General features: G+C 45.7%; 1 protein-coding gene across 2 annotated transcripts in view; it reads right to left on the bottom strand.

The window, feature by feature from the left end:
• The window catches only part of KCNH1 (potassium voltage-gated channel subfamily H member 1), a 407094-nt gene that overhangs the window by 96717 nt on the left and 285632 nt on the right, over nucleotides 1-24745 (bottom strand). For both annotated transcript variants that reach the window (XM_059412951.1, XM_059412952.1), the window contains exons 8-9: nucleotides 19536-19735; nucleotides 13580-13832 (exon numbers count right to left, since the gene is read on the bottom strand). In XM_059412951.1, the coding sequence (XP_059268934.1) occupies nucleotides 13580-13832; nucleotides 19536-19735 (453 nt within the window). The remainder of the gene's footprint in view (nucleotides 1-13579; nucleotides 13833-19535; nucleotides 19736-24745) is intronic.

The following is a 24745-nucleotide window of genomic DNA, read 5'->3' as shown; positions in this document are numbered from 1 at the left end:
GTCCTCGGAGACGTGGCAAAGACACTAAGAGAACTTGCCAAGTCTCGCCCTCCCTCCCTGGTGCCGCCCCCGGCACGGCACATTTTCCAAGCACTTTATCGAACTCCCTCAACTCAAGCCTCAGGGCCAGACAGGTTGAACTCCCCTGCTGGGAGCCCGAGGGGGCCCCTGCCCCCTCTTTTGTTCACTCTGCCCTCTGGCCACACTGCAACTCCTACAGTCCCTTCAAGTCTGGCTCTCTGCTCCCCTCAGGGCCTTGCCAGCACCATCCCGGACCTCCACCCTGCTCCTTGGTCCAGATAACTTCTGCTCTGGCTTCCAAACACGCTCCAACCTCCTCCCTGAGCCCTTGGCCAGAGCATCTTCCCATTACGTGTGTCCGCTGTCCTCTAGAAACACCCCCCATCCCCAGAAGCCCTAGATCCCAGCAGTGGCTCTGGTGCACGATGGACACTCAGCGGATACTAGATACAGAGATAAACCAATGCACTGGGCCTCTTCCTAAACCCCTCCTAGTCTCAACTGACCCAGCTAAGAAATGTGGATGCTAACACCCACCTCATAGGGCCATGGTGGGGCTTACATGAAATTAATATGAAGAAAGCACTTAGCCCTGGGCTTGGAACACAGTAGGTGCTCAGTAAATCAGAGACACAGTGAAAGAAGAATTCTCCTAATGCCCTGTGAAGTGAATTCCACAGAGATCATCAGGCCCATTTTAAAGAGAGGAAAGTGAGCTCCAGAGAGGTTAAATGATTGCCCAATTCACCTTGGTCAGGCACCATGCTAGGTGATGGGAAAAAGGATAAATCAGAGTCAGGGTTGACCTTAAGGAGCTATGGCCCAGGAATCCTCATGTTCTCCAAAACCGGTTCTCTCCTCTTCTAGTAAAGGAGACGATGACTTGTAGCTGGGCACAAAGATGACCGGGATAAACACCGCGTTGCGCCTAGCTGTGGCCCTTTGTCCAAGTTCTGGTTAAGGTGAGGGTTGCAGAAGGAATGTGCACAACTTCCAGAGTCCTGCTCTGCCCTTCTCCCCTCCTCCCTTCCTCCTGGCTGGAACAAGGATGTGAGTGCTCTTAGACCAGGAGGCCAGTGTGACAACCTAGTTAGGATGAAGCCAGAGACAAGAAGCAAGCAGGGCACCCAACACCATGAAATGGACACACCAGCTCTAATACCTGGGCTGCGGCGGGAGAGAAAAACATGTGTCTGTCTTGTCTTAGCTTCTTTTACTTTGGGTTTTTGGTGGAGCAGCTAAACCCGCATCCTAGCCAATTCCAGAGTCCACAGTCTGGTGGGGCAGTACAGTGGGTTCTGCTGTAGGCAAGGTCCATCCACACATTTCTCCCCCTGCTGCGGGGAAAGGCGTGGGCTTCCATGCACCAGAAGGGCCCAGCACTCACGTCATGATGGAGCTCTGGAAGCACATTCAGAGCCAAAGATCCAAGGACTTCAGTGAAATACCTTGGTGATACTCAACCACTTCTCAGACCAGTGACTGGAGGCCAGGGCAGGGGTAGGGTGGGCAGGATCTGCCAAGGGTGCACTGGGTACCAGGCCAGACTCCAGCCAAGGACACTGCCATAGATACCCACCGTGTCCCTTACCCGAAAGATGATGAAGTCCAGGCTTTCCAGCTTAATTTGGAATCCTTAACCCTCCCACATGCATCTATGGCTCTTCCCTCAGGTCATCTGAGACCACGGGAAAGAGTAGATAGGGAAATTTTGACACCTGGTAAATTTTGCCTTCTTTTATTTGTAATGAAGCTACAAAGTTCATCCCTCTCCCCCCCTTTTTTTTTGCTCTTACTGAGAAAATAAATGCTGCTGGAAGTCGGTGACCTCTGCTTCACCTGCTATAGCTTAGAGCAGTGAGAGGCCCATCCAATACAGACAGCGTGGAGACCTCCTCGATGCACTTTCCTGTCCAAGTTGTGAAAATATACCACTCGGAACAAAGCCTCGGCTTTAAGTGCCAGGTCTTATCTGAGTGTGCTGTGGTGTTAGGTACTGAGCCAACACATTTTATTGGATTTCTTTAGCCAACAAAGAAAGTGGGGCCTGGAGATGTTCAGGAGGCCTGGGTTCCAGGCAGAGGCACACATGTCACCCCACTTCAGAGAAAGGCATCTCCTTCTAGAGAGGCTTGGTCTTTAATTTAGCTTTTGTAGGAGAGCTCAGAGATGTTTAAGAAACACTTGTCTTCTTTCTTTTTTTTTTAATTGTCTTCTTTCGAAGTTAGTACAAAGGAGAACAATTGTTAGGCTTTTCAGCAAACTACCTCTGGACTTGGGACACTGGCGAGGGTCTGCCACATCCCTGGTCAATCAAACCCAGGAACTGTCATGTCACACACTGGCTCTGATGGGAACGGCCCCTGCCTCTCTCTCCTGGACAGCTATGAGACTGGGGGTTCCCAAAGATGGGGTTACATCTCACCATCTCTTGGCACCCAGTTCATTCCAGTTCAACAATTTGGCCCCACCTGTCATGGACCAGGCAGCGTTCCAGAGGTGACAGGGCACAGAACGCGGAAAAGACAAGGTCTCTACATTCAAGAGGCTTACATGGTGAAAGACAAACCAAAGGTGTGTAATGGCAAAGTATAAAACAAAAACATAATAACAACATACATTAGAGGTTGTCTTGGGCAGGGCTATGGGGAATTCATAGTGAAAACTAAGAATGGAGTAGGGCTTCTACGGCTAGGCAAGAGACCTGAGACACATGGAAGAGATGGGTAATTTTTCTGAACAGCGAGAGGGGTAAAGGGGCATGGTTGGAAATGAGGTTACTGGTCTGGGCTGTTCTCCTTTCTTTTACGACTCAATGTCTGGGTAATAGTATTTACAGCATCTCTACACTCTTAGGGTTAAGGGGTGATTTACCCCCATTCCCCAATATTCGTCTTCTGTAAAGGCAATCCCAGTCGCACCACCCTCTTGGCCTCTCAGTGGCCCTCATCTGTGTGAGGAGTTTGGAAGAAGAACCTGCACATGCGTAGTAGGCCAGCCCCTTGCTCTCTTCAGAATCTGCCTGCCTGCAGGAAGCGTGTTCTTTCCATGCCTCCATGTCGTACGATCTGCGAGGCAGACCCTCACCGGGGTAGGCTAATTCCGGGGTTCCATATGGGGAAGACCTTTTGGATACAGATACAAAGCATATTCTTCAATATTAGCTTAATCAGAAAAAAGAGGTGATATTTTGACAGGTATCTCTCTTACTTATTTCTCTCTTGGTTCAGAACTCTGAAAGATCTTTGCAATTTATCAAGCACCCTGAAACTAATGGCCACCTTCCCCCATTTCTGAAGTTACTCTAATCTTGCTTCTATCCCCCAGCCCCTGCTAACACTACTCTCACCACAGTCAATCATAGCTCTGTTCCTAATCAATCTAAAAGGTATATTTTAGTCCTCAACTTATTCTAGCTCTCTGATTCTAATATATACTTAAGTTGTCGAGCATTTTTTTATCTCTGAAATCAGAATGTGTCTTACAGTCAACCATATATCACCATTTAACTGGCAGCATCATGTCTCAGTGCGCCATAAAATACTGGCGTGTTCCTTCCCTCATTCCCTGTCTTCTGTGATAGCCCACTCCCCCCTGCTGACAGTCCATCACTGGCTTCTCCACCTGTCCCCTATAGAGGCATTCCTCAGGGCTCTGCTCTAGACCTTACTGCTTCTTGCCCTTCCTTCTCTCTGGGTTTTTCTCAGCCTCTCGCCTCGCTTCAGCTGCCACCTGGTTCCTGATGGTCCACATGTTTATGCCTTTAGCCTAGGTCTCTCTTCTGAGTCTAGAACCTCACACTGGACATTTTCACTTGGCTCAAACCCACAAATCCCAGAATGGAACTGGTCCCACCCCCAGGTCAGCCTGCCCACCCACCAGAGTTCCCTGTCCTGGTGAAAGTTGTCCAAGTTATTCCTGACCCCTCCCCTTTGCTCATCTCCATATCCAACAAAAGACCAAGCTATAATCACTTTATCCTTCAAGGATCTCATAAACTTGTCTACTCTTCTCTATTTCCACTGATATCAAATCAATTCAAGCCACACCATCTCTCAACATCCTCCTCTCTGGTCTTCTTGCCTGCTATCCATTCTCTTTACAGCATCCAAGATGACCTCTCTAAACACAAATATCACTCTTCTGCTTTAAAGTCTTTTAAAATACTCAGGGCACCTGAGTGGCAGTTGGTTAAGTGATTTATGCTCAGGTCATAATCTCAGGGTCATGAGATAAAGCTCTGAGTCGGGCTCTGCACTCAGTGGGGAATCTGTTTGAGATTTTCTTTCTTTCTCTCTCTCCTTCTCTCTCTGTCCCCACCCCCCATGCCTAGCCATGCTCTCTCTCTCCCTCAAGTAAATATATAAATCTTTAAAAATAAAAAAAAAAAAAGTCTTTGAAAATGCTGTCCCCTCTGCTTAGAATACTTTCTCTTTAATCCCCCATTTCAAACCCCACTACCACTGCTGCTTCCAGTGGAGTTCAGTTCATCATGCAATTCTCAGCTCAGGTACCACCTCTGACAGGAAGCCTTCCTTGGTTTCTCTTGGCCAGGATGGATTAGATGTCTGTCTTATAAGCTTCCTTAGCATCTTGTTCTTACTCATATTGCCCTTGGCATACTATGCTATAAAACTGTGTGTTTGTTTATCTGTCTCCCGGATGAGGCTATTAGCTCTATCCCAGGTGTGTCTGTCTGATTTGCCGATGTATCTTCAATCCCCAGACTACACCTCGCATGTTTATGGAGTGAATAAATCAATATATCAAGGAAAAGATGGGACTGAGTGGAACACTGTAAGGTGAGCCAGGATATGAAAGTCTTAGAATGTCTCAGGATGGCACCTTTGAGGAGAGGATTGGGCCCCAGTCCCAGTGCAAAGAACCTGGGTGTCCTCAGGTAGCTACCTTGTCAGCTTGGCCCAAGAAGGAATTTGCTGACCTGTTCAGAAACGGTCCCATAATTCACGACTATCTAGCTAATAAGCTGAAAATTTATAGATGAATTTAAAAAGAAGATGTAAAGATAAGAAATCACCCTATCATACAAGTGCTCTCCTTTAAGGAATAAAAATTTCAGCCAAAGGTGGGTCACCAGGCTTCCTTGTGGAGACTACACTGAGCAGGAGCAAACAGCACTGGCCTCTCTCTGTGAACGCAGACTCACTCGGTAATGGTTACATTACAGCAATGGCTTGGAAACATCATGACGCTCTTCTTCTATTCTTTGCGACTGCAATTAGGTAAAATTAAATTAGCCCAATGTGTCTCTGCTAAGTAAACAGATCACAAATCTCTCACTGAAGGCAGGTGATAATTTCCAAGATCACTGCAGATAAGAATTGCAAATTGAGTTGATTTTTTTCCCTTCCTGTTTATAAAAGACTGTGTGCGCTGCAGAAAATGACTGAAATATAGTGAGAAATGGAAAAATATTGGCTCTACAGGCCTCCACCTAGAAAACTCTGAACATTTTGGTACATTTCCCATCTTTCTTCTTGCAAGTCCCCTTTTATGCAGTTGGGGTTATAGCACATACAGCTATAGACTCTGCTTCTCCCCCCCACCCCACTTAACATTATATTTACAACATTTCACATGCCGATAACACTTTTTAATATCATTATCGTAACAGCTGCCTCAATTTACCATAGTTTTGTAACCATTCCCATCTGTCTGGGCACTAAAGTTGTAAGAATTTCCTTTAGAAAGATCTAATGACTCTGCAAACTTCCAGTGTCTTCAGAGACTACAAACCAATTTTTTTTTAATTGCTTAAATAAAAACAGAATGAAAGAAGTAGAACCTGGTCCCTACCTCTACCCTGCCTCAGTCAAGTACCTTGTGCATTACCAGGCACCAATGTTATGCATTTTGGAAGTTCTAGATGATTCCTAGGCTAGCTTCTCCCTGGGAGTGTGGATTTAAAGTAATTGCTTTGGATGATGGAACAGCTGTATGAAGATTAATGCTTGGTTGGAGCATTGAGATGCTTAAACACAGCCCCTTCCCCTTGGGTTGAGCACGAGCAAGTGACATTGTTATATGGTGCCCTGCGGCCATATTCTACCAGCAGCTACGCCAGGTCCCCAGGGCAGTGGGGGGCAGGGGCAGTCCAGAAGATGGTAGCACAGGAAGTGGGGGACCTCTCCCTCCGCCCCTCCAGCTCACAGGCATCGTGGGAAGCAGCTCCGTGAAGGATTTAGCTCCTCCATCTCCAAAATAATGAGGGTTTTACATAAAGTTGTTGATCTTTTCAAAATTCTGGGTAGATAGCCACTCTGTCCTCACCACCTAGCCATCTCCTTTTTCTAGAAGCGTTTCAGGGAAGGGTTGGGTACTACCCACTAAGTAATGTCTTTTTTTTTTTTCTGACCGGACTGGTAAATAACAAAAGAAATGCGGTTGAGACTGCTTTCTGAAAAAAATGTTATTCTTTCAAATGATAACCTAAGAACCAAAAGAATATATGAAACAATGCTGACTTTCTCAAGTTCCATTTTAAATTAAAAAAAAAAAATCCCTCATTTTGAAAAGAGCATATGCTCCTTTAAAGAAGACTTGAAAGATAAATATATATATGACAAAGGGAAACAAAAATAACCTATAGGCTCACAGACTAAAAACATCAACTATGACATGTGGGTAGAGATGTTTGTGGGTTTTTATCTACAGATGTGTTCTTCCCCATAACCGAGATCATACTGCATTTAAAAATTATATTTTCTTACTTATCATAAGAGTTTCTAATCCCATTTAAAATTCCTCATGAGCGGGGTGCCTGGGTGGCTCAGTGGGTTAAGCCGCTGCCTTCGGCTCGGGTCATGATCTCAGGGTCCTGGGATCGAGTCCCACATCAGGCTCTCTGCTCGGCAGGGAGCCTGCTTCTCTCTCTCTCTCTCTCTCTCTCTCTGCCTGCCTCTCCATCTACTTGTGATTTCTCTCTGTCAAATAAATAAATAAACTTTTAAAAAAATAAAATAAAATAAAATTCCTCATGAGCATTCTGAATGGGTAGACTCCCATTTCTTTTTCTTTTTAAAGATTTTATTTATTTATTTGACAGAGAGAGACACAATGAGAGAGGAAACACACACAGAGGTGATGGGAGAGAAAGAAGCAGGCTTCCCACTGAGCTGGGAGCCCCATGCAGAGCTGAATTCCAGGACTCTGGGATCATGACCCGAGCCAAAGGCAGACGCTTAACTAGTATCTTCAGACACCCTAGACTCCCTTTTTTAAAAAAATGCTCTGAAATACTTGGTCACTTCGTAAAATGAATGTGATACCTGTATTCTCTCTGCACCAGTCTTGTTTGTTGGTTTGTTTTGCCTATTTCCTAGTCCTTCCTCTGAATCCTAAATCTCTGTCTTGAGCCCTACCTTCTTTCCCCGGTTCCAGACCCACTTTTCTGAGCTTTCCACTTGGATACCCCACTGGTCTTTAAATGCAACAAGTCAAAGCCAAGCTCATCACCTTCCTCTCTCACTATGTCTTCCTCCTGACTCAGCGTTGTCTGTTCCAGTGCCTCCATCTCCCCACTCACTGGGATGTCAGAATCACCTCCCTCAACTCCCTCTGGCTCCTCTCCATATCCTATTCCGTACAGTCGTTCAGACTCTCCTTCCAGAATGTCTCATCAACACATCCCTCCCATCAAAGGTTGCCAAATTTAGCAAAAAAGAAAGAAAGAAAAAAAAAAAGACACCCTGTTTAGATAAATGTATACTTTTTTATTTTTAGCGTAAGTATATCCCATTCCATCTTTGGGAAATACTTCAGTCAAAAATTACCTATTAATATGAGATCCAAGTTTAACTGGCTGTGCTATATCTGACCTGGCAACCCTATTTCTATCTCCATTTCTACTGCCCGTACCTTACCATCTCTCATCTCTACTACATGCCAGAGTCACTGACTGCCCTCCCTCCCTGTTCTGTGTCTAGTTCATTAATTTTTACAAAGCACAGCTCTAATGGTGTCACTTTACCCATCATCTTCAGTGATTTCCCCACAGCCTAGTTCCTCATGCTGACATTTAGAAATGAGCTCTGAGCTGCCTCTCTGGCCCCAGGCTCCACTGTTGCCCCTTGGGGCTCTCAACTCTAACTCAAGTACTGGTCCTGGGCTTACACAACACACTCTCCCTTGCCAGGCCTCAGCTCACACTATTCTTTCCATCTAGAATGCCCTACCTCAGATGTCCAAATCCTAACTCCACCTTCACAGAGCCACCATCCTAGGCTAGGTCCTCCTCCTCTGGAATATAAATCTAACTAAGCAAAGATGAAAGGGTCTTCCAAATTAGGAACCAAGAGAAGGGGTTGTTCATTTAAAAAAAAAAAAAAAGATTTCACCTGTAAATAAGCATTTACAACTTTACATGTACATGTAAGAAGAATCTACATGTAAGTCCTAGTTCAATAGTGACAGGACCGCAGATCATAAGTTAATTCAGAGTGTGTGATGAGCCACGACCTGCCTATCAATCTTCCCCAAGACTGCTTCCCTTCACTGGGCAGACTCTGGCTCATCCATAAGTTGAGAAGAGTTTCCACTAGTTGAGAGCCACACTTAGATCTGTTCCATAATGACGCAGCAAATTCAGTAGAATAAACCTTTCATCTTTGCTCTGGCCCTCCTGCTTGTCCATGAGCTGCCAGAAGCTATTCCCTTCCCTCACCAACCCCAGCCAGAAGCTTCTCCCTCCCCTAATATCTCTGGGCTGCAGCTCGTCCCCACATCTCCCTTCCACCACCATACATAGGCTCTCATCGTTGCTCATCTGAATCTTCTAGCTAGCCTCCACGCCTGTGCGTTTGTGGGACCCACATCTTCATGTCGTTCATGTTTGAAATGTTCTCTGAGCTCCTCATCCCCACAAGAGAAAGTCCAGACCCCCTATTCTGGAACTAGCAGCCCTTCACTGCTCAGTCTCTCTTTGCCTTTCAGCTCAATTCAATTCCATTCTGCAAAGAGCCCCTGGTGCCTTCCATATGCTGGGCTAAGCTAGAGATAGGAAATCAAAGGATCTCAGCTCACAAGGAGGGACAGAGGAGCAAACATGCAATTGACACAGTGTAATGGGGTGAGGAGAAGTGCAGGAGACCCCGAGATTTCATCGGTTAGTGGGGGCATTTCTGCAGGGAGTTTGTGCAGAGCCTGGGCTATGGGCAAGTCTCCAGCTCAGGGCCCATGGCTCTTTCCACTCCTCAGTGCAGTCTGGCCAGAAAGATTCTACCTCGCCCAAGGGAATGGAAACTACTACAACAACAACAAAACAGAAAGAAAGGACACAAGATGATCCAGGGTTTAAATACAAATTAAGTATTAAAATATAAAACCCACAGAAGTTACTATAGGGACACTAAATCACAGGAAAACAAGATCATCTAAACCCTGCATATTTGAGATGAAAATGTAGGGAGACAGACCACACTCAAGCAGACAGAGCCCGGAAGAAATTCCACGACTCCTCTACTTTGGTCAAGTGTCACAGAACCAAGATAATGACTTACTTGCAGGTGCGTGGGCATCTCCACCACTTGGGGAGGGGTAAAATGGGTACCTATGCCTTTTTATCCTGACAGCTATGACAAACTGGGAGAAAATGCCTTTAAAAATATAATGAATAAAATGAACATGCTGAAGGCTTGAATTTACTTCAAAGAACTGCCAAACTGAATTAGAGAAGACATGTGTGATTTCTAAGAGAATTCCAAAAGGAGATTGAGAAAATGTCCTCTCAGTTGTAAGGCAGAGAACATCGGAAGAAAAGGAGATCAGAAGAGATGATGCAGGCGTAGTCTCTGCCCTCAGGGGACAGCAAGGCTTTCAGTCCAAAAGTACTGTTGACGTTGGTGGAACCCCGTTTTTAAACGGCAGGCTTTGCGTCAGTCAAGAAAGCAATTTAGTGAGTCATGACGTCAATTTCTTTTTAAATGAAAGAGAATGGAATCTAATAGAAAGCACCAGGTCGCATCGCCTGCGGCAAGAATAAGCACTTGAGTTTGACCTATGACTGTGTGCGCACATGTGTTTATTCATTCATGAGACAACACACCATTTCCTAGGTGAGTTGAGCTGAGAAAGTTTGACAAACACTCTCGTAGAAAACTTTTTTAGAAAGGGTTCTATTTTTAACATTTATTGAACACAGTTATGACTACATACGCTTTTCCTTATTCTTGTGCTAAAGTTAAGCAGACTATTAGAACTGGGAGGAAAAAACAAATTAGCAGAATGTAAATAAGCGATCTGATAACAAGACAGTAGAGACAACTGAATGTGACAGATGACCTCTGGGCTTTATTCTAAAGCCTCTGGCTTTGTGATAATTAAGGATTCCCTGGCTATTTATTTTTTCCTTGTTGGAGCACTAGATATAGTATTGTACCTGCTTAAAAATTACTTCTGAGATGACCCTCTAGAACAGGTAACACTTTTTCATAACACCAGTCTCTTGTGCTTGTAGAAGCTCTTGGAAGGGGAGCTAATCTCTTGTCCACTGATACTCCCAATTCTATGACAGCCACCTCTTAAGTAGTAGATGTTCAATAAATTTTGGTTGTATTGAACTGAAATGTATCAAAAGGAAATAGAGCTCTAGTTTTAGCAACCACTTGTCACCTGAACTCCCTTTGCATGAACAACTGATTTCAGTAAAGTGAGCAAAAGATAGTCTCTTTAGGAAGGAGCAACAACAATAGAACTCCAGGGAGCAAATAGCTGGGAACCTTACGCATTTTGGCCCAGAGTTCAAGTTTGGTCAAAGGACTTGTCTCATGTCTTTTTATAGAATAAGAACCTCTTGAAATGTTACAGGCTACTTAGGATCTCAAGTTTGGACCTACTTTTTGGAGCTAATCTGGCTCCAGGGACACAGCGAAGATGCTTTTTCTAGTCGGGACAGCTTGAGGGCAACAACTGCCCCGAATGTGAAGCTGCTGAGTGATTGATTCCAGAATTCCTGTTCGCATTGCTAACCAGAGCAGGCTGGGTAGGCAGGCAGCCAGAGACAGAGGGCTGAATTTCGAGAAGCAGTCAAGTGACCAAGTAAATCAACAGTGGATCAAGCCCTGGTGGGCTTCCCCACGAGAACAGAGAAGAGAGAGGAGAACTCACTGGGAAGCAATCACCTGCCTTTGTCAAGCCTTCTGCACTTATGAACTCTCTCCAGGCTTCACTGCCCAATCCTAACTCCTAACACACAACTGTGTGAGGTGGGTCACTAATGAGGCCCTGCGGATGGGAGAGGGATGGTGCTGGTCACAGGTGTAGATGCCTTGGAAAGGCATTTGGTGAGTTACCAATAAGGGGGATGGGCCAGGATGCCTGGGTGGCTCAGTCCTGAGCTGGCTTTCAGCTCAGGTCATGATCCCGGGGTCCTGGGATGGAATGCCGCATCAGGCTCCTTGCACATTGGGGAGCCTGCTTCTCCCTCTGCCTGCTGTTTCCCCTGCTTGTGTGTTCTCTCTCTGATGAGCAAATAAATAAGATCTTTTAAAAAAGGGGGGGGGGGGCAGAAATGAATGAAGGATGCCCTTAACCAGAGGATCAATTCAAATTCAATTCCAATTCCAACTCAAAGAAGAGCTCACTAATCACTAGTTACTTCTTAGCCAGGTGAATATCTCAATGGTGATTACCAATGGAAAGTCCTCTTTATCAAGGACACCGATGAGGATTAAAGGAAGGGATGAAGGGCCTCTCCGCCTCTCAGCCACTAAAGCAGTAGCTGTCCCCTTCATGTGGGCTAGTCCTACACACAGTCAAATCTCAGTTCTCTGTGGATGAGGACAGCAAGGAACAGAATAACCCTGTCTACAGATTTCAGTGGAGAGCAGGAATCCACATCCTTATTTTAGCAAAGAATAGTTTCACCCTCCACCCCGCACCCAGTCTCTACCCCAGGCTCCCTCTGACCATCTGCCAGCTCATGCTGAAGGAATATAAATCATCCTTGGGTTAACCTGAGCAGAATGTAATCAAGAGGGAAAGATGGCTTGGGGCCAGGGAAGCAACAGGAAGGCTGCATATTGTGCACTCCAAAGTCAAGCAGGAACAAAGTTTGGAAAGTATATATATATATACATATGTATACACACACACACACACACACACACACACACACAATGTATGCTTAGTTACTTAATTTGAATCTCATTTCTAACTTTCACAAAATGTAACCTCTCCCTCCCTCAGTTTCTTAAGAATTCATATATAGAGGGTAAAATATGTCCACAATGTCTAGCGGTATCTGGAAATATAATGGGCCAGCAAGCTATGTAATCTATCCTTAGGACTGTGGTATTCCAAAATGGATCAGAGTGGAGATTTTCCAGGATGCTGGCTCCATGGACCTCATCCTAACCTCTCTGAGCTTTCACTGTCTCATCTGCAAAATGGGGATAATAAAATCACTTCATAGGGTTACTGCAAGGGTTAAATGAGCATATGTACGTAAAATGCCTGGCACCGACTAGATGAGCATAAATGTTGGCTAGTACTTGATGGCTGATCCCTTCGGAGAGCTAGAAATGGCCCCAGTGAAGAGCTGTTCTGTAGCTTCCTCAGACAATCAGATGAATCTCTCAAAGGCTGCAGATGCTCAAAAGGCCAAAGCACCAACATGTCCCCCGCATCCCCTGCTCCATCCTCCACATCCCCCATAGCCGGCTTCCTTGTTATCCAAGTGAGAAATTCTGTAGTCCTCAACCACTCCCCCACCCCCCCACCCCTGCCCCAGCAAATCCTCCGTTGACTCAACTTCTTAAATGAGTCAACTCCATTTGGATCTCTCCCTCTGCCCACCACAGTGTCAGTCTGGGGCACCATCCACCTGGATATGCTGGATAGCATGTCTCCAACCTCTTCTCCCTGCCCTAGCCAACCCCTTGCAGTCACTCCCAAAGCAGCAACTATAGTTCTCTTTCTAAAGTTCAAATCTGACTTACCCTCTCTCCTGCTTTTAACCTCCCACATGCACCGTAGTCAAGTCCAAGTCCCTCAGCGTGGCTCCCAGAGCCTGCCATGATCTGCCTAGGACGTAGCTCCCACCCATGGCCCTTCTTGCTTTGTTGCTCCAGCTGTGCCAAAGGGACACACTGCAGTTCTACAAATACATCCTGCTCTCTCTGCGGGATTTTGCACGTGCCTTCCCCTGCTGAGGACACCCCCTTGCCCTTCACTTCTCCAGTCTGTAGGTTTTAGCTTACATATTGTTTCTTCCAGGAAGCCTTCCAGATACTTGAATACTGAGTTAGATCCTTCCTCTGCAGTATACAAGTGTCTGCTTATTTGCTCCTCTCCCCCAGTAGCCTGGGAGCCCCTAGAGGACAAAACCCATTTTTGTCATTGAAATACCCCAAGTGCCTAAGATGGCAACTGGCACAATGCAGGCACTCAAATATCTGTGTGTCGGATAGAGGCGAGCAGTTGGCCTTGCCCTGAGGTTCCCGCTCTCCCTGGCTGAAGGCCACAGTGGCACTGAGCTGCCCAGTAACTTGGCCAACCCTGGTCCCCAGAGGTGTATGTCCAACAAAATGAACACACCTACCTAGGATAGCCACCACCTCGTCATCCTGGATCACCTCCAGGGAGCCGGAGACCACAAAGCAGAGGCTGTCAACACTCTCTCCTGCATGGTAGATAAGGTCCCCCGGGGCGCAGTGCACTGTCTGGAACTCCATGGCCAGTGCCCGCAGGCAGCCGTCACTGGCCAGCCGGAAAGCTGGGTGTTCCTTGAACACCTTGCGGTTCAGGTGCACACAGATGTCAGCTCTCATGTCCTTGGGGCAGATCTGCAGAACCTGGGCGGGCACAGGGAGAAAAAGTGTCAGGGTCCTCACTGTGTTCTCCAGCCTGTGGTCCCTCATGACCCCAGGAGCAGAAGCCACCCCCACTGAGCTAGACTGCATTCTTCAAGGCAGAGGTAGACAGCACAGCTACAGTACCTGTCCCCATGGCGCTTACACTCTCATGAGAAAGATAAACAGCAAGCATAAAATCCATGCTAAATGCTCAGAAGAAGGATCAGAGAGTTGGGGCTGGGAGTACAGGGAGCTCTTTAGATTAATAGCTGGTGAAGGCTTGTCTGAGGAGGTGACATGTAAGCGGACACCTGCAAAATGTGTCAGAAGACATCCCAGCAGCAAGGTCAAGATGGTGAGGGGACCTGAGCAACAGCCAGCAAGAAAGAGGGGCTCAGGGTAGGGGATGAAGCTTTAGGAGCATGCCCAATACACACGCACCTAAAGACCTGACATTATGAAAAGCCTCTGACTTTATTGAGTGTGATGGGGACACTGGAGGAGTGTGAGGAGGGAGTGACAAGACCAGGCTGTATTTTAAGAAGATCACCATAGCTAGAGAGTGGAGTTCGGGGGCCCGGACTTTGGGGTGGCAAGGATGGAGCCAAGGATTTGAGTTAAGTCACTCCTGCAGGAGGCCCCGTGAGAAGTGAGGTTGCCCAAACTGGGATGCTGGCAGGGAAGCCAGGGAGGAGTGGTCAGATTCAGGGCGTATTTTGAAGGTTGGGCTCACACTGCTGATGGTCTGAGTATGTGTGTGGATTAAAGAGAGATAAAGTAATATTTCGTGAGCACTTACTCTGTGCCAGGCTTTGCTAAGTGCTTTAAAGCCACTCATTCATTTCATATTTATTTTTGAGACTTTATGATGTACCAGGAATCATTCTCAGCTCTGAAGATGTAGCTGTGAACAGCACAGACAAAAGCCTTGCCTTTTTGTAACTTACCATCTCGTGGGAAAAGACAAATCCTAAGCAAAATGAGTGAAATTAAGCAATGATTTTACATGATTGTTAGGTGCATTTAATAGCTAACTTAATCCTCACATAACCCTCTGATGTAAGTGTTAGTATGGTACCATCTTAGAGAGGGAAACTGAGGCACAGGGAAGATAAATAACTTCCCCAAAGTTGCACAGCCAGAAAATGGCAGAGCTGGGCTCCCAAATGAGGTAGTCTGAGTCCAGAGCCTAGTTTAGATACTAACCATTTCCTATGTTACATGGCTACCCTAAACAAAGGCACTAGCAATTCCACTCTTAGTATCTAGAAACTCAGGGCAAAGTGAGAACTCTAAGAGGTCACGTGGGTCTTTCGAGAAAGGAAAATTTCTCAGTCTTTTCTAGGGGGACAAATATTCCCTGAACTAAATTTTTACAAGAAACCACTGCATGGCCCCTCCCATAGCAAGCATTAGGTAACACAGTAGGATGCCTTCAAGTGGGCTGTTCCAGAGAAATTAGGTGTGTCCTTTAAATAACCCTTTCTTCCATTCTAGTCTCGTGAGCAAAGCTGGGGGCATAAAATCAAACAAGTTCAATGAAGACACTTAGGATGCTGGCTACCCCCACCCTCCTGCTTCTGTGCCTTCACACAGGGCATTTGCCTCTGCGCCTGGAGCTCCCCTTGGAATCTGTAAGTTTCTCTGCCTCCTTCAAAAGTCTGTGCAGGTCCCAACTTGCCTGTGACTGTGCTGCTCCTACCCTACCTTCTCAGGAGCCCTTGCACTCTGCCTGGAGGCGAGGCGGTGGACAGAGAGGTCCAACAGTCCAAATCCCAGCTCCTTCCCCTCCAAGTGGCCTAACTGCTCTACACTTGACTTTCTCCTATAAAGTGCACACTGCTCACATTGGCTCAGGAGGATTAACTGAAAGGACAAGTACCAGTATGGTTCCCCCGGGAAAGTGTAGGACCCAGGAAGCGGCTCCATACACACTGGTCCCCATGCTCCATGTGCCTCTTCCTGCTTGTTCTGGCATTGTGGGATGCTGAGGAAGTGAGCAGGATCTCTGCGAGATGGGAAGGAGCCCTGACTGAGCAGAGGGACAGGAAAATTCAGACTGCCAAGGCAGGGCTGGGGCTGAGGGCTTGCTAAGTTTTTCCCTCCTTCCAGCTAATTTAAAAACAAGACTCCTCCTCCAGGGGCACCTGGGTGGCTCAGTGGGTTAAAGCCTCTGCCTTCAACTCAGGTCATGATCCCAGGGTCCTGGCATCGAGCCCGCATTGGGCCCTCTGCTCAGCGGGGAGCCTACTTCCTCCTCTCTCTCTGCCTGCCTCTCAGCCTACTTGTGATCTCTGTCTGTCAAATAAATAAATAAAATCTTTAAAAAAACAACAACACAAGACTCCTATAGACATGCAGATTTGATTTGGTTCCTCTTCTCCCCACGCAGAACGCCAGGGGGAGAACTCTCCCATGTCCTGTCAAAACTGTGCCCAGCAGTTCAAAACCGACATTTGCTCTCCAGGTAAACTCACCTTTCAGTATTTGGTTTCCCCTGGGCTGGGCTTTGCTGGCAGAGGCTGCTAACGAATGAGGCCTTGGCACAGAAACAATGTTTTATTCATGGGCCCTATTCCTGGATCCACTGGAAGGCACTTGTGAGGAGGAGAGGGAAGCGGGGGGTCGAGCATTCGGGACTGCCATGCCATCAGGCATCTCCATCATTCTCCTGTTGGCTCCACACTGGGCGGGTTAGGGGGTCCTGAACCCTTCTCTCTGAGCTGAATGCTTCTCAGCTGCAGACCCCTTCCTGGGCACCTTCCCTTCTGTTTGGTCCTTAAGAGAAACCATCCGTCTTGGTTCTTGAGGACCTCAAAGGCCACAGGGAAATGTCACCATGGAGGCTCATGGAACCACCCCAGGCCAGACAGGACAGACACATGGTTGAGAGAATAGACTTTAAGATCAGGCAGACCCGGATTCAATTCCTGGCTTTAAGGTTACCGATCCTGTGAACCTGAAGCCGTACTTAGTTTCTTTTCCCAAGTCTTCTGTTTTGAACCTGAGTACAGAATTCTGAGGATTCCCTGAGCTGGTGTGTGGTAAGTGCTGGTGCAGTGCCTTCCACACACACGGGCTCAGTGCATGTGAGCTTTAATTTCTGAGGTCCTTAGCACAGAGGAGCAGTGAGTCAGGCTGAGGGAGGTCCAGAATGCCATAGATAAAGGGGCCTTAACGGCTGGCCTTAGCACTAAAAGGCATTTAGTGTCCATGTGTTATAGACATGGAAACTGAGGCTCAGAGAACAGGTGACATGCTCATGGTCATTGGCTAATTGCTGGTCAAACGAGAGGAGCCCAGCACCCCCCATCCTCCCCACCATACCCCTAGGCTCCGGTAGTCTTCCCTGACCCCTCTGACCCAGAACCAGGGAGAGCCAGGGGACCACGGGACTGGACCCCTCTGCAGAGGCTGCCTGCCCTAAGCCCCTGCTGGAAAGAGCAGCCGCCCAGGCCGGCTGGGCCCTGCAGTGAGCTGTCCCAGTACTCCCTCTTCCGCCTAGGCCAGGACCTGGGGCAAATCCCAAAGCCTCTCAGGAAAGTGAGTCAGTGGAGAGGGGCAGGGCAGGCAAACGCTGACGGTGCTGTCTCCCACGGGCAGCCACCCAGCCCAGCCCTGCCATGGGATGGGGAAGGGTTTCTTTCCAGACAACCAGATTTACAAAGCCCTCCTGGTCCCTGGGAAATGGAGCCCCAGGGCCGACAGATCAAAGTTCCTTTCTGCTCCATCAGCCGCCAGGCACCCACAGAACATACATGCCTTGCTGAATGAAGCAGAAACACCAGACTCAGTAAGGGCAGGCGGTCGGCAAAGCCAGGGACTCAGACCCACCCAACTGACGCCCTGCCTGGGTCAGAAATGAGGGCGACTCCACCCGGACTCATCTGCTCCTCCTTCTTCCCTCCAGTACGCGTTTTAATTTAAAAAAATGAATTAGAATAAATTAAAAAGTAACAGTAGGAAAAGCACAAGCTTCCGAGTCAAACAAAACCAGATTCAAATCCTGACTTTGCCACTCTTAACTCTATGACCAGAGGCAGTTAACAAAACTAATCAGGCCTCTGGGTCCTTGTCTCTGGGGTCAAAGGAACAGCAGCTCCCTCCCAGAGCTGCCGTAGAGCATCACTGAAGCATGAGCGCGGGGCCTGCATGCAGAGAGCGCGGTAAATACTTGTTTTTAACGAGCGTTCAAGGCAAGGTAGCCAGTGCTACTACCGTGGTGAGCTTATTATGTTACCGTTGTGGTCATGGCTGATCTTCAACAAACCTGAATTATTCTTCCTTTTACGTGGGAACCAATTAAATTGAGTTCAGGTTTTCCTTTTTTTTTTTTTTTAAAGATTTGTATTTATTTATTTGACAGAGATCACAGGTAGACAGAGAGGCAGGCAGAGAGAGGGGAGGAAGCAGGCTCCCTGCCGAGCAGAGAGCCCGATGTGGGACTCGATCCCAGGACCCCAAGATCATGACCTGAGCCGAAGGCAGAGGCTTTAACCCACTGAGCCACCCAGGTGCCCCTCAGGTTTTCCTTTTAAACTTCCACTCTCAGCTAACCCTTCTGAGGGAGGAAGAGGAGCAAGCATAGCTGCTCCAAAGTCAGCGCATTTGCCTTTGAATGTGTTAGGTTTCTGCAACAGTGTTATCTTTGTTTTTTCTTACTCTGACAGTGAAAGGAATCAGAATTCCCCAAGTACCTAGAGACTGGCAGTAAAAGGAGAAGTGGGGATGGAAAACACTGAGAAGCAGAGAAAAACGGCCCCAGGATGACATGTTGCTCATGGAAAATGAACACAGGAGGTAGCTGCTTCTTCCCAGCCACCAAAGTTTCTCCACTTTATTGAAATGCATCTAGAATAACGCAACTCTTACAGAACAATAGGGATTTATGGCTGGTTCCATTTCACAGATGGGAAAACTGATACCTTAGCCTGAGAGAGAGGTCTAACTGAGGTTTACTGAGGTTTTCCTTAAGCCAGTGAAACCAAGGCACAAACCCTTGATAAGTATTCACCAGACTTGTCTGATGAAGAGGATCCCCTGGGAAATTGTTAAAAATGAAGATTTTTTTCCTCACACCACCCCCTCCTCTAAATCCGGAATTCCGTACATTTGGTATAGAGGCTGAGAATCTGTTTAATGACCGCGAATTCTGAGAATCTTATCAGAGCTGAGACTACAGTGAGGCAAAAGCCTTGGGCTAAAATCTCAGTAATCAACATTAATTACAATTTAATACAATATTTTACAAAATCAAAATCCACACCAAAAAAAAAAAAAATCCCCGATGAACAAAATACCAAAAATTTCAATAAGGATAGAATCAGTGGCAGGGCTGGGCCATCTCAGAGTCTGAGGTCAAAAGAAAATTAGTCACAATGATGACCTCCCCGGGGATGGCTCTGAGCCTTACTATCACACAAGTTTGGGAAATTCTGCCCTGGACAGTTAGACTTCCAACAAGTTCTCCAGGAGACACACACTGTCTTCCCAGTTTCTTAAATAATGGTTCTTAATCTCTTAATTGCTGGTCCTTGAGCAAAGCCGAACTGGAAGCCACCAAAACTTTTGGGGGTAGGACTTGGGAACCCAGCTACCCAAACCTCAGCCAGGTTTGAGAACCCCCCCTGCCCGCAGGTGCACCTCCAGTCTCCCTGGGAAAGCTGACACACAGGGCTCACCTTAGCTCATCGCCCTTCTTACCTTCTCGGTGTCGATGCCTCTGGACATGGACCAGGTGGAAACAATATAATCCATGACTCGCTCACTCAAGCCCTTTGGCACCTGGTAGAGCTTCAGGAAGTCCCGAACGCTGTTGAGCATCTCATGGTACCGGTTGGTGTTGGCGTACATCTGTTGGAAAATGGTCGTCACGTTCCCGAAGATGGTGGCATACAGAAGAGCTGAGGAGAAGAGACAACACGTGAGTGGGCCTTCAACCAGGGCCCAAGAATGCCCATCTGGCCAAGAGCAGGCCAACGGCCAGAGCTGCCCTCTCCAGGACAGACTGTCTTGACCTTTTCAGAAGAACCTCATGCAGCAGCCTCTGGGAGTGGACCCATCAAAAGAGTTGCCTGACAGCAGGCCAGTAGGACCAACAGGTGGTAGGCAGGGCTAGGATGGACAGGACCTGGCATGACTGCAGCCAGAGCTAAGAGGCAGAGAAAAGGGAGCGGGGATAGGAGCAGTGAGACCAATTTATACTTCTTGACACAAAAAGTTTCAGCCGTGCCTGAGGCCACCAGTCAAATGTGTTATTCTGTATCAGCCCAATTCCTAACCTATCAGCAAGTAAACTTCTTCAAGAACTGCTAACGTGCTAAGTACTATGCTACCTGCTGAGGACAGGATGGTGTGAGAACCCTCAGTCCTGGCTCTCACACAGCCAAAAATATAGTACAAAGACAGAACCTGAATACATCATCACAAATAACTAAATAATAGCAAATCAGCCAAGAGCAATGAAGGATGTTATTTATACTTTGGCTTCACACTTACTATTAAGGTACAGGTAAAGACAACAATCTATTCCACTGTGATGTGGCTCCTGGGGAGAAGAGCATGACTGCAATATGGCAAAAATAAAGTCGGGTCACCTCTGAGATATGACAAGTATCTACTATGTGCTCCCCTGGCTCCTCCTACATTAGTGTCAGGAAGGAGGACCATTATGGCATCACAAAGCCCCCCTTCTACCTTTAACTCTCATTTTCCCTTGAAGGCTGAGCTCAAGGGTTTCATCACTTCCAGAAAGCCTTCCTTTGAAGTTGACCATGACTTCCCGGGCTTGAAATGGTACATGAGCCATTTTGCAACCATATGTGTCTTTCTTTGTGCCTGTATGAGTTGCTTGAAGGCTAGACCCATCTTTTCCTTGTCACTGCATCCCTGGGAGCTAACACTAAACCAGTACTCAATAAATATTTGTCAAATTAGTTTTTAATAAATAATATATATATATATATATATTATTTGTAACATTCACACGTTTTTGCTTTTTAAAAAATTGATTATTGACATATGATAAACCCGCACCCTTAAAATATACAATCTGATAAGCTTTGAAATATGTATACACCCACAAAACCATCACACAGTCTGACTGAACACTTTCATCACTTTCCAAAAAGTTTCGTCATATCCCTTTATACCCCTTCCTGTTCCCAAACGACTGCTAATATTTTCTGTCACCACAGGTTAGCTTGCATTTTCAAGAAAGTTCTACAAATGTAATCATACAGTATGTACTCTTTTTTAAATGTTTTAATTACATATAATTCATATACCATGAAATATATCCATTTAAAGTGTACAACTCAGTGGCTTTTATTGTATTTAGAGCTGGGTGACCATCACTACGTCTAAGTTTAGAATATTTCCATCCTCCTCCCAAAGAAACCCCCTACCCATGAGCATCATTCCCCACCCCATCCCGGTCCCCTAGCCCTTGGCAAACAGTAATCTGCTTTCTCTCCCTATAGGTTTGCCTACGCTGGACATCTCATATCAATTAAGTCCTACAATATATGAACTCCTACGGTTGGCCCCTTTCAAGGTTCCTCCATTTTGCAGCATAATTTGGTACTTCATTCCTTTTCAATGTTGAATAAATAATGTTTGACATATTGACAATCCACATTTCATTTATCCAATCATCAGTCCATGGGCATTTGGGTGATTTACTTCTTGGCTATTATGAATCGTGCTGTTATGAACCATTAGGAACAAGTTTTTGCATGAACATGTTTTTTGTTCTCTTGGGTAAACACCTAGGAGTGGAATTGCTAGGTCATCTGGTTACTATGTTTAACATTTTGAGGAACTATTTTCCAAAGCAGCTGCACCTTGTTCTGTGGTTCTATCATACCATCAGCAGTGTATGAGAGTTCCAGATGTCTGCAGCACCCCTTCAACACTGTTATTATCTGTCTTTTAGATTACTGCCATCCTAGGGAGTAAGATCTGTTATCTCATCCCAGTTTGGGTGTGCATTTCCCTGATGGCTGGTGGTGTTGAGCATCTTTTTGTGTGCTTATTGATCATTTTTATCTATTCTTTGGCGAAATGTCCACCTGAATCTTGCCTATTTCTCAGCTGGGTTGTTTGTCATTTTATTATTGAGTTGTAAGCATTCTTTATATATTCTGGCTAAAAATCCTTTATCAGATAGATATGATTGGCAAATACTTTCTCACACCATGTGGGTTGTCTTTTCACTTTTCTTTTTGTATTTTCACTTATTTGATGGTATTGTTTGCACACAGACATTTTTAGTTTTGAGGTAGTACAATTCGCTTATATTTTTCCTTTTGTACTTTTTTGACTAGTTTCTTATATTCAGCATAATTATTTTCAGATTTATCCATATTGTTCTTTTATGAATAGTTCATCTCTTTTTTAAAAAAATTACTTTGAAATAATTATAAATTCCCAGAAAAGTGTAAAGAGAGTACGAAGAGATCCTGTATACCCACTACCCAGTTTCCCCAATGGTTCCATCTTGTAGAAGTGTTGTAGAGTGCAATGTCAAAACGAGATTTACACTGCCATGAGGTATGTGTATGACTCTGTCATTTTATCACCTGGATAGGTTCATGTAAGCAGCTCACCATTTAGAAGACAAAACTGTCCCATCACTGCAGAAATCTCTCTTGTGCTCCCCCCTTTATACTTATGCTCCCCCAGGGAACCACAAATCTTTTCTCTCTTTTTTATATTTATGCCATCTCAAAAACATTATATAAATGGAATCATGCAGTATGTGAACACTTGAGATTGGCCTTTTACACTTAGCAAAATGCTCTGGAAACGCATCCATGTTGGTGCATGTGTCAATGGTTCATTCCCTTTTGTTCATGAATACTGTCCCACTGTATGGAGAGGCCACAACGATTTCTTTCAAATGATCTTAGGCTTAGCTGAAGACTGAGAGGGGAAAAAATCAGAGAGAAAGGCGTAGATCTTGATGGAAGGGAGGCAAGTCTTCAGTTGTCTATCCACTCAGGCTGAATATGGCTGCCCAAGACACTGAGGACAAAATTCTACCCAAGAAGAATTATAAATGAGGACTGGAAGGAGGGCTGCCAGTTCTAGAAAGGTACCAGGGAGTGCTTATCAATCTGAACAAAAGCAGCCAGAGAAAAGCAAAAGTAGTCAAAGTCTGAATAATGCAGACACGGCTCTTGGAAGCTCATAAATTAACCTTCTCCAGCTTCCTGCCTCCTGTATCAGCAAGAGTTCCCAGAACCCGCCTCCCAGAGCCCCCAGGCTGGCTCCCTTGCTCCCAGTGAGTCTGACTCTAACTCAATAAGCCTCTATAGCAGTCGTGGCTCGGCTCTGTTTTCTAGTCCATGATGAACCAGAGGTCATGCATGAATAGTAAGAGGTAGCTTTCTCAGGAGGGCTGCCAGAAAACTAATTTAATTTTGAGCTTAAAAATATAGTTATACCAAATCGATACAGTAAGAATAGCTCTCTTGTCCATGGCTTGAGAACTAGGCTCACATCTGAAGCACTGGGGTGCTGGTCAGACCATTAAGGCAGTGATGACACATCTGTCATTTACAGCCCAGGGCTGCTCTCATGCTGGTCTGCTTCTGAGACATTCTAGAAGGAAGGACCTATTTAGTTATTATCACTATTAGAAACATTATTACTATTAAAAATGGATAATTTGCTCAATGCTGGTTATCTAATTTTACATGAAGTGAGGTTATACATTTTTCATACATACATTTTATTTATTATATCTCTAGATAAAGCACTATGCCTTATGTACTCACAACCTAACTGGGAGAGATTGCATATAAGTCTAGCTATCGCTTGAACTCGAGTGTGATATGAGGATGAGGACCGGGAGACTGGAATGTCCCTGCACAACAGAGCCTCACAGGCTAAATGTGAATTAGTTGGGTCCCCCTACGATCCCCCACGGTAGAAAGGCCCTTTCTCAATCCCAAGGCAAAATGCTGATTTGCCTAAGGGCAGGTTTCTTTCTCTCTTTGAGCAGTTTAAAGTTAACACTGAATCAGCAAGAACTCTGGGTCCCACCTAAAGAAAAATAAACATTAATTTCTCTGGCCCTAAATTAAAAGTTGCTGTATGGAATTTAGAGGAAGAGTGGCAAAAGGTTTTGTTTACCCTTTTTAAATTTTCATGTTTATTTGTGCATACGTACACATACACACCATTTAAAAAGTGGCCAAAACCTCTTTTGAAGTCTTTACTCCCCTAGATATTCTTTCTTTTCACCCAATTTCCCATTCTGCAGAAGCACCCATTTTCCATTGTATTAAGCTGATTGTTTTAATCTTCATAGTTCAATGTCATTCTCAAGTCACCCTGTCCTGATATTTCAGGCTTAGGAATTATCTGCTGGCCTGAGAATTTGGTCTTCTGAAAATTTCACTCTCTTCTCCCATTGCCCTCCAATCTCACACTCATTCCCCACAGCACTTCCCATGTCCCCATCCTCTAATGTGCTTATAGCATCAATTCGGTTAGATCATTATCTGTGCAGATATTACTGTAACTGGATGAGACATATTCACAGCTAAGCCACACAGGATACTCAGGTCACTTTTCCTTTTCTACAGTGTTTCCTTTTCCCTACAGCTAATAATAGTCTTTTCATTTGTTTAGTTTGCGTATCACTGATTTGACTCCAATTCTCCCACAGAAAAAAGTTCTTCCTAATATATTAAAATACCTTAGTTAGCCTATCAATGTCATTTCCATAAAGAAATCTTTCCTGGGGGCACCTGGGTGGCTCAGTCAGTTAATGATCCCAGGGTCCTTGGATTGAGCCCCACATCAGGCTCTCTGCTCAGCAGGGAGCCTGCTTCCCTTCCTCTCTCTCTGCCCACCTCTGATCTCTGTCTGTCAAATAAATAAATAAAATCTTTAAAAAAAAA

This window comes from Mustela nigripes, chromosome 10 (genome assembly GCF_022355385.1).
Source record: "Mustela nigripes isolate SB6536 chromosome 10, MUSNIG.SB6536, whole genome shotgun sequence".
Lineage (NCBI taxonomy): Eukaryota > Metazoa > Chordata > Mammalia > Carnivora > Mustelidae > Mustela > Mustela nigripes.
Note: the sequence above shows the minus strand (reverse complement) of the source record. Positions and strands in the feature narration are given on the sequence as shown.